Source organism: Heterodontus francisci, chromosome 26 (genome assembly GCF_036365525.1).
Source record: "Heterodontus francisci isolate sHetFra1 chromosome 26, sHetFra1.hap1, whole genome shotgun sequence".
Lineage (NCBI taxonomy): Eukaryota > Metazoa > Chordata > Chondrichthyes > Heterodontiformes > Heterodontidae > Heterodontus > Heterodontus francisci.
Window position 1 is genome coordinate 35356124 of NC_090396.1, and position 10727 is coordinate 35366850.

The 10727-nt window shown below is 42.0% G+C and overlaps 1 protein-coding gene across 1 annotated transcript in view; it reads right to left on the reverse strand.

Annotated features, from left to right (window-relative positions):
* LOC137384254 (heparan sulfate glucosamine 3-O-sulfotransferase 3A1-like) overlaps positions 1 to 9160 on the reverse strand; it is a 181113-nt gene extending 171953 nt beyond the window's left edge. The window contains exon 1 of the mRNA XM_068058013.1: positions 8252 to 9160. Within this exon, the coding sequence (XP_067914114.1) occupies positions 8252 to 8784 (533 nt within the window). The 5' untranslated portion in view covers positions 8785 to 9160. The remainder of the gene's footprint in view (positions 1 to 8251) is intronic.
* Positions 9161 to 10727: the final 1567 nt, after the last annotated feature.

Sequence of the window (10727 nt, forward strand, 5' to 3'; positions counted from 1 at the left end):
CAGGAGCATTATAAAGCAAAATATGACTCTGAGCCACATAAGGAGATATTAGGTCACATGACCAAAAGCTTGGGTCAAAGAGGTAAGTTCTAAGCAGTATCTTAAAGGAGGAAAGTGAGATAGAGAGGCATAGAGGTGTAGGGAAGGTATTCCAGAGCTTAGGGCATAGTTAACTGAAGGCATGACCACCAATGGTGGAGCGATTATAATCAGGGATGCTTAAGAGGCCAGAATTAGAGGAGCGCAGATATCTTGGAGGTTTGTGGGGTTGGAGGAGACTACAGTGATAGCGAGGGGTGAGGCCATTTAAACAAAGATGAGAATTTTAAAATCAAGATGTTGCTTGACCAGCAGCCAATGTAGGTCAGTGAGCACAGGGGTGATAGGTGAATGGGACTTGATGTGAGTTAAGACATTGGCAGCAGGGTTTCGATGACCTCAAGTTGACAGAGGGTAGTGGGAGACCAGCTAGGAGTGCTTTGAAATAGTCTAGAGGTAACACAGGCACGAATGAAGGTTTCAGCAGTAGACGAGCTGAGATAGGGACAATGTCAGCTGAGGAGGTGGAAATAGACAGTCTTCGTGATGGCGGGAATATGAAGTCAGAAGCGCATCTCTGGGTCAAATTTTACCAGGTTTGCGAACAGACTGGCTAAATCTCAGACTGTTGCCATGTAAAACAATAATATAAAATGTTTTAGAGAGATTCAATATGGAGCATTACTTTGAAAAATATTTGGCCCAGATTTTGCTGTGAGCAGTGAAGGAGCAACTTTTGCCGTTCACCTCGCCTCAAGTTGCGCAGAGACATTTAGCGGGCTTGCCAGCAGAGCTTTCGACTCTTCCGGTGTCTTTTTGAAATTGGTGCCCTCTACAGGGGATATGTAGCACCTGTAAACAGGGATGCTGATCGACAAATCAGATTAAAGAATCCTCATTGAGACATGTAGACACCAAAGTGGGAAATAAAAAATAGGAAATATAAATTACATTTCAATAATTGCACAGGCAGCAAAATAAAGATCAGAAACATAGACATGGGATTAAGGGAGAAACATTAAATTGAAAAACAAACAAACTTAAAAGAAAACATATTTCAATTTTTATTTTTGTAAAAATCTGCAATATTAATTTTCTTCTGAGGGAATGACACTTGCAAAATTTAATTTTCAGGGTCAGAGAGGTTGTTCTGCAGTATATATCACTTATTATGCCATTAAAAACTCAGTCACTCCTGATCCTACAAACACTTACTTTTCCATTTGTCATTAGAGTGTAAATAGTGGGCAATCAGCCCAACTTAATGCCATGAGATTGATTTTTGTGCAGATTTCACTGGTGAAGACTGCAACAGCGCAGTTTATGGAGGAGCAGGGTATCACTGACAGCAGCTTTTTGATTTCTTCATTTAATTGTGCACATGCAGACTCTGAAATTGCTGTCACTTTTTCCCTGTAATAATGGCAAGTGCGGACAGCCTGCCGTTATTAGTACAGCAAATTCCAGGCCATTAACTTATTGTAAACTCTCAAGTAAAATTACCTGTGTGTGTGCTGACATATTGGTTAGGTACTGGTACATTTCAGTCTGTTTCGGTTCTTATTGATATGTATATATTATGTGAATGTATGCATGTTGCAGAAACAATAATGATGGAATGGAAAGGACAGGGTAAGGCAGTGAATAGCTTTCTTTTCCTGGAGCCTAATTCACACTGAATTTGAAAAAGGCTTGCTCTCAATTTGCAGGGGCTGTACAGACAAGCTTGTTCTCTTTATTTGGATTTCAATTTAAGTTACAAATAGCCACATCTGGTTTGGCTGAACCAGAGTAGAAATAATTTTTCCTCTGAAGCGAATCATCCAAAATGCAACAAGGTTACCACAAACCACACTGCTCTCAACTTTGTATATGCCTTTCCATCTCTAAGTATACGTATGCATAGAGCAGCTGGTTGTGCTTCACATTACTTTCAAGATTTTTTTTTTTTGCGTGGCAAAACACTGTGGAACTCGGAGACCTAACCAAGCTGGAAAGATCATTTGCATCAACTCATGCTACAGGTTTGACATTAATGCCATGTTATTTTGGGTGCTGAACACATAGTAATTGTGTGATATAAGGACAAGAAAATGTCTATGGATCTCAAAACTGAGGGCAAATTATTGAGGTCACCTGTACTATTATGCATCACCTGCACCATTAAGTCACAAAGCCACCTGCTGCACACACATTTGTCTCACACTGCATACGTCAATGTATGTATGCATGTGGTGGAAACAATATTGACAAAATGGAAATGACGGTAAGGCATGAGCATGCACTATTGCAGTTGCGTTCTCACCATGTATGCACAAGACTTATGGCTTTTGCTACTATATAGGGCTACAGATATAGGGGTAAATTGGATCTTACTGTGCTTGCTTGCAAGGCAAGCAGCCCTGCATTCATCTATTTAAAATGGGTGAGCTGCCTGTGGAGGATGACAGGCGCCAATCAGAGTCCTATTTTCTGGTTCAGGTGCTTGCTAACTGCTAGTTGTTTGCCTGAAAATGAGCCAAAAACAATTTTTACTCCATAGGGATGAAATTGGTCTTGGAATGTAACATCAAGCAGGTGATAGTGAATCAGTAGCCTATTTTACACACTGTCCAATTTTCTTTTCCATTTGCTATTGCCCATTTTATGCTATTTCCCAAGAACAATTTTGCCCTCATACTGTCCACATTGCCACATTAAAAATAGTATCAGTCTCACACAGAAACTGACAGTATAAATAAACCTGAGTTTTTCTGCTATTGAAATCTGTTGAGAATGCCAGAAGCATTAAAAATAGAACACTGAATGTATTAAAATGTTAAAAATACAGACAAATTGTTGGCACTCAGCATTAGTATTCCAACACATTGTGCCATGAAGCAGTAAGCATTATGTGTTTTACAATACAGCAACCTCTCCAGATACATTTTCTCTTGTGTTCCATGAAAAAATTCACTGGGAAGCCCTCACTCCCTATGAACCGAAATGTGGGGGAATTTTATGCTGGCAGCAGGGGTCTCAATGTCGGGGGAAACCAATGCTGAGATCGCCGCATCACCTCTTTTCTGGAAGGCCTGCCGAATTTAGTGCCAATCAGGCACTTAAGTAGATAACGACGGGCCTTCCATAGGGATTTAGTACCCAGTTGCTGGAAGTTTCGCCCTTGGAGAGCTGCCAGCCAATCAGAGGCTGGCAGCTGCAACACCACCGCAGAGGTGGTGACTGCTGCTGGAGGTGACCGTTCTGGAGGCCGAGGAACATCGCTGCAGCCAGGCCTCTGGTAGGTCAGGGAGGGAGGGGTCTCACGCGGTGGAGATTGAGGGGGAGGGGGCTCAGCAGCCAGGGCCGAGGATGGTCTGCAGCAGGACCCCCACCCCCCCTTCCTGATGCCTGGTCCCTCATTCAGGCACTAAGTGCCTTTGAGTGAGGGACCGCCACCCCTGGGAGCTAGGAAGCAGCCTGCATGGCTTTTCCTGCTGTGCTTCCCATGCCGTGACAGGGCTGCCCGTCATACAGGTAATTGCAGCTGTGGCGGGAGAGGCCCTTAATTGGGGGTTCATTGCCCAGTTAAGGGCCTCAGTTGGCAGTGGGGTGGGAAGTCCTTCCCGCCCTGCACTAAATTTTGATGGAGGCGAGCTGGTGGTGGATCCCCCACTGCCACCATCCCACCTGATTTTATGCTCTCCCTGCCTCCACACCCGCGGCGAGGAGAGCATAAAATTCCACCCATGTTCTTCTGGGCCAGGTAGCTTAGCGATACTCAACTGACAAGCATGACTATGACATGCTGAGGGACTATTTATGAGAAAGAATATAACGCTCTTTGTAGTGGCCACAACTCGTCCACTTCAAAGGATGTTTAAGGATTCAGGGCCATAACCCATTGTGTAGTAAATTTTCAAAGTCAGTTTGCCATCAGATTGGACATACTGGAGGCTCCCATTCAAGGAAGGGAAGGAAGATTGGTGGGTCAATTATTCCAAGATGTTCTTCAACAACTCTTAATGACTGACGTTGGCAGAAATTTGACCACAGGTTTTCTAGGCATTCCCCTTGTTTGGGGAACAGGTTGTGGTTTACGGTAAACCCAAAGAGCATGAACAAATTACCTGTGTCTTTAACATGGGAAAAATATAACTAAAATCTAACTCACATTGTCTACTGTATTATTCTTGCACCAAAAATGGCAGAAGATCACTTTACAGATGGAGTTAGGAAGAAATTATCCCTTACAAATACTGGTTATTGGATATACTTATAAATTGCCCTTGGCATTGCTCACAGTCAGTTGTTTTGGGTACAAGATGGAGACAGTTAGGAGAAGGGCTTCAGAAATTCACTAGAGGACAAAGGATAATTGAATCAGAATGTGCAGATGCTATTCAATCCCCATTTTAAAATCACACATTTTGTCCTTATTTATATATAATTAATTTTTATATTATTTATAGTTAAATCACAAAACTTACAGCAATTTACAAAGTAGCAAAGTAGATTTGGTTGGAGCATTTAGTACAGGCTGATGAGCTAGAGGACGCTAAGTTGAGGTGCTACAGTACCACTGCTGAGAGCAGGGTGCAATTACAGCGTGACAAGTTTATATCAACAGTTAAGAGTGCAAATATGATCACTGGAGTTTATAATGGAAAATGTTAACACACAGAGTGTGGCACCAGGAAGTGACATTTTATAGATAGGAAGTGTTTGCTGACATAATATTGTTATTATTATAGAAAGATATTAAACAATATTGATTTACTGTCTCTTCATAGAATTATAGAATCCTACAGCACATTAGACCCATCATGCCTTTGAACAAGTTAACCAATTAGTCTCACTCACCCGCCCTTTCACTACAGCCCTGTTCCTTTTCAAGTATTCATCCAATTCCCTTTTGAAAGTTATGATTAAATCTGCTTCCACCACCCTTTCAGGCAGTGCAGAATGTAACCACTTGCTGCATAAAAAAAACTCCTCATCTCCTTCCTGATTCTTTTGCCAATATCTATCTATCCTTTGGTCATTGATCTCCTGCCGGTGTCTCTTAAAATAAGTTTTCTAAACCCTCCCCATTCTTAACAACCCAATTCCAACCCAGATTCATACCAATAATGCAAGTGTTGTGGAAAATAAAACTGCCTCAGAAGCTTAAATATGCACAACATGTTATAAAATGAATGAAAGCAATGGCAAGGAAGAAGCAAATATGGGATTGAATTTATATTCTGTCTTTACTAGTTACCAAACCCAAATTGGTCACTCCTTTCCCCGGATCAAGCTTTTTTTAAAAAATGAAATTCACTAAGCAGCCTTGCTAACCTATTGCTGAACAGAAATCTTTTGATTGAGGTGATCGTTTTGACTGTGCAAGTTGCAAACTTCAAAGATCACAGTGACTGATGCAGGTCTGCGTGAAATGTAATGCCTGGCTCTCAAATAGGCCACGGTATTAAAAAAAAACACAGCTCTGGAAGTGAGACAATGTATTTAATTATGATATAGGTTTTTTACTTCTGATTTTATTCTATCAGCAGCAAATTCATTTCATTTCAAAATTGGAGAACTCTTCCAAAGAATATTATTAAGTCAAAACTAATGAGTTAATTGAAAACAATTAAAACCTAAGAATAATGGTAACAATGGTTTGATTTGAAGCAAGTCGAGAGAAGGGTTCTGCGAGCTAATTTCCTGGTTCTTCTGTGAAGCTCTTGCCACAAGAATAATGTAAGCTCTCGGGTTTGAAAGAGCTCCCGCACTTCAAACCTGCAACCCTATCTAGGAACATCATTCTTTCACTCTCCTGGCACATAATCCTTACTGGAAGAATGATAATTTATTTTATGTATGAGGCAGAGTTATTTTATGAGATTCTTCAGCATGCTCCGAACAACCTCTATAAGGGTCAAAGTCTCAGCTATGGAAAGAAAATGAAGGAGAGGGCATGAAAAAGATAAAATGACCGTTTGTATTTCAATCCTTTTTTGATTTTTTTCCTCTGTCGGTTAGTCTAATCATTTCATTAAACTGAATTCAGACTTTACAAAGAACAAATCTCAGAATAATGCACTGATTTAACTTTGAGTAGTTTCAAACATAGTAACTCACTTAATAAAATACAAAGTACCAAGTCATTTTTTGAGAAGGGTCAGACCTGAAATTTACTTGGCTTTTGTATCCCTATATGTATATTTCTATAGGTGGCTACTTGTTTTAAGATGGATATCTGATTCCATATCATGCACAACCTCTCAAAAGGTAATTATGTCAAGAATTGTCAGTAATGTTTGATTCATGTTTTCCTGGGCAAAAATGGGCATTTGCAACAGAGATTAATAGGGAAAATATCAAGATACATAAGTTTTTAAAAAATCAAAATTAATGACTTTTAAGTAGTAATTTAAAAAGTATCATGTATAATAAGTCACTCAAATCCATAAAGTGTATACTTGGGCACTAACAGATTAATGAAATGTTTATTTCACGAAGATATACAAATGTATTAAGAACCAGATCTGGCAAATTACACTTATTGTGAAATATGTTTGTTGGTAGATGAAAATCATTAGTAATCTTAAACTTTCCTCTCGATTTACTAAAGCGAAGTAACTTTTCACCACAGTCATATGAATACACTTTCCGTATTAAGATCAGGGGCATTTAAATGTTTCAACAAAGGAATTTCATTTTTTCGATTAACTATTCGTCAATGTTTTTGATGAAATACTGCTGATGACATCATCAACAAACTGTGTTAGAGGCGTTGGGAGTTGCATTGAGAGTGCCTGAAATCACTTTAGTAAATGCAATCATTCACCGAGGAACCGTCAACCGTGATGTGGAATTCAGCATGATCAGTAACTCCCTCATGCCCAGTTCTTTTAATAAGAAACACCCCCGGTCTATACTAATCTTAATCACTTGTAACAGTTGACTTCTTAACGGTAAAATGCTCCTGCTCTACACTAAAAAAAAGTCCAAGAAGTCGCTGGAGATTGCTGTTAAGCTTCTCTTTTGGGGTATTTTTTAAAGTTAAAGGTTTTTAACTTGTCGACTGGCGACAGCAACTATATAAAACACTGATCGTCGAATTAAACATCATTGCTATTACTCTCAAATGCCGGGTCTGAGGAGATTCCTCAAAACGAACCTATTGGTTTCTCTTTTTTCGCCCACAAGTCTAAAACGTTGTGTAAATTCTCTGAAAACGGCTGTCATCAGAAATGAAACGAGAGGAATAATTTCACTTTCTAAATTAGCTGCGAGTTCACATTATATATATAGATACATTCAAGCTGTTCGATATTTTCTGTTTGATAAGAAAAATCACGTGAAACGAAAATAGCAAAGAGAAATAGCCGCTGCTGGCCTTGTAGGACTGAGGTGCAGTGTTAGACCTGAGTCTGACAGTAAAAGCATTACTGTGAGTTTCAGCAGGAGCCCAGTGATGACACATGCCACTCTGACTATCGGCGCTCTATACTCTGTAAACCAGCCACTATTCGCTGAGTCCGAGTGAAAGGAAACTACTGTATTAAATGCTACTAAAAAGGTATTATTGCAGTCCCAATAGAAGTATTTGGAATGGCTGGGGGTGGGGAAGGGGGGAGATTATCGCTCCTCCCCTCCCCAAACCCCATCTCTATTTAGCTTGCAGTTTTAGCTTTCCCGGATCAGTGGTAATATTTTCAATAAATTCTGTCAAAGCAGTCTGACTCTTTGCTTACACCAAAGCCTTAACGGTCCAAGAATCACAAAGCAAACCAAGCAGATATTTCAAGTTGGCACAAAATATGCCACTGGGATGACATTACTGGAGGGGAAAACTACCCCTTATGTTAACAGAAAAGCCCTGTGCTTTCGGAAATCTTTTTCACACACATAGGTTTTGGTGCCGAAACAATGAAAACGTGAACGTTGATGTGATGAGCAAAAATGCAATTAACCATTGTGGCGCTCAAGTTTAATTCAACATTATGCAGTGAGAAGAAACATTATTGCATAGGAAATGTCTGTTCGCCATGTGTATTGTAGCTCTGTGTGTGTGTGTGTGTGTGTTGTATTTTAAGTTTATAAAAGCACTCTTTACTCTGGAAGATAATTGCTTATGAATGTTTAGCAGGAACTTCGGATCAACAAGTGACCGCTAATGTTAAACTAGTCTGTGTGTGTGTTATTTGTGTCTACTCGATGTGAAGGGCCCAAGATCCTTTACCTGTACCAACGCAGTCCCTCATCGTAGTGTCTGTCGAAGAAATGCGGCTCTGCCCCTAGGGCCCGCACGTCGGGATGGACCCGCACAAATTCGAGGAGAGCCCGGGTGCCTCCCTTCTTCACCCCGATGATGATCGCCTGCGGCAGCTTCCTCACTCCGTCCCCGCTGAAGCTCAGGGTGCTGGGCGGGTTGCCCGCCAACGATCGGCTGCTCGCCCCTTGCTGGTTGAGGTTTATGGACTGGAACTGCAGCCTCAGGTCTCTGAAGTACTTTTCGGAGAGATCGCCGTTCAAATAGCCCTGCACCTGAAGCTTCTGCAACAACCTCTTCCTGCGGACCGCCTGCCACTCGTCAAAGTCTGCGGCCAGGTAGGTGCCTTCTTCTGAGCCACGGACGGGGCTGGGCATTGTGTGGCAAAGATCCGTTAGATAATACAAGAAGTACAAGGACATCAGCAGCGCACAGAGCATGACCACAGTTTTCCGGTAGACCTTCGTGGGCAGAGCGTCTGTGAAGACTGTGCTAAGTGCCATAACGTGTAGCAGTCGCCGGCACAAGAGAATGCCATGCTAGGCTGCAGCCATGTATCAGCTTAGAAGAAAATATTTTATTGGTGTTGTGTGTGATCCTTTCATGTGTTTTGTTTAACAGCTAAGCCTGGTTTGTGAATAAAATTGGATGCCACACGTTCCCCCAGTTTTTTTTTTATATCCTTCTGGTTTTACGGCTCCAGTCTTCAGCCGGCCGCCAGTCAGTTACTTGCTGGTGCATTTTTCACTCAGCTCACTCTCTGTGCTGTCACGGTGCATTTACTCTCGACTTTGATTCATCCCCACTTTCCGCCTCAGCCACATGGATACAAATGTAGCAAACTTCCCACTGGGGGGCGTGGCCAGCATCAGTCAGCGCGTCAACATGATTGACGACCACTCCAACCAGTCAAGCTCTTCGCATCGTCTCCGGCAACCTTCCAATGAGAGCGGCCTTTTTTTTTTAAGAGGTTCCGCCCTATCAGTGCGCAGTGTGGGCGGGACCTGGGCTTGAAATGGCCCCCGAGCCGCGCACAGCGCTGCTCAGTGCCAAAGAAGTGAATGGGAGCTGCTGTGCTCTGCACTGCAGGAGAAGCACATACTCACTGCTCTTTGCCCGCCGTTTAAATCCGATTCACCAAGTCAGCCACTTCCCCGCTGCCACGGACAGGTTTCCGAAGCGGAATGTGTTACCAAAAATAAAGATACGCTTCATCTGCAAAATTGCGGGGGTGGTGGGGGTTAGTAGAGTAAAGGAGATGCAACCCGATGTTGTGAATTTATCTGGGCTATCAAGAAGCGGAAACCCTCGCAATATGTAAGGAAGATGAAAGAAAATAAACCCGCACCAACCAGTTCCGCCAAACTTCGCTTTTGTAGCATGTAGTGCTAAAGAAAGAAGTGCTAAAAAATGATGTAACCCCCACCCCGATTTGTGAATTGGCGAAGGTAGCTCATTAAGAGCGTTCACAGATATATTTACAGCGCTGAGTTTTCTGCTGGCTGTACTTTTCCGTTGCCTCTGCCGATCCAATGTTTCGTTGTCAGGTGATTTCCGCTCTAGTGGCCAAGGTGGCGGTGTGAGACCAGGCGTCTCTCACATTCAAGCTGAGAGTTGGTCAAGGGTGGAGGATTAGAACAAATTTCTCAATTCCGTTCGCGAATGAGCTGTTCATTCTATCATGGGCTGTCACATAGTGTAAACAGCGGCCGGCACAGGGCGACTTCTTGTCAGATCGGGAGATAATTGCTTTTTTTAAAAAAACAGCTTCTTTAATACATTTTAACAGATCGCAAAACAATATTTCGGAGCCAATTGCTTCCCCCGCGCGCCTGCATCATTAAACGATTGGGCGATAGACGCGGCATTGCACAAAACACAGAGCTTTAGACAAAGCACAGGAGTGAGGAATATTTATAAATATGCATAAAAGCAACCAACTTTTATTGGGGCGGGAGGAGTAACTCTCAATAATCGCTGCCTTTAGAAGGACGCAGCTCAAGAGGGAATATCGATTGAGAAAGGGAAAAAGTAATGACAATAACAATATGAAATACATTTAATTACAAAGCTGCATTGGGTTCCCAAAGATTATTGCAGAGAGTTTAAAAAGCATAAATGATGGATTTCTTCTTTATACTTATACAGTATAGATCCAATGCCAATAGAAGCACTGCAGTGAAACAATGTTTTGTTTTTGGAGACTGGTGGGGCGTGTTGAAATGCGGGATGTTTGGCAGCAGCGTGTGGGTGACTCGAGATTAGAAAGTCCACACAAGATTTGTTACTTTTCAGTGAATTTCTGTCGCCGTCTGATTATGATAGTTGTCACATTTTTTCCCCCCTAAGAGCCCCAGGCCACATTTTCGGCACCGTGTAGCTGCACTCATAATATGCGAATTCCAGCGAACATAATTGTTAAACCAAACATACAACAATAGGCGCG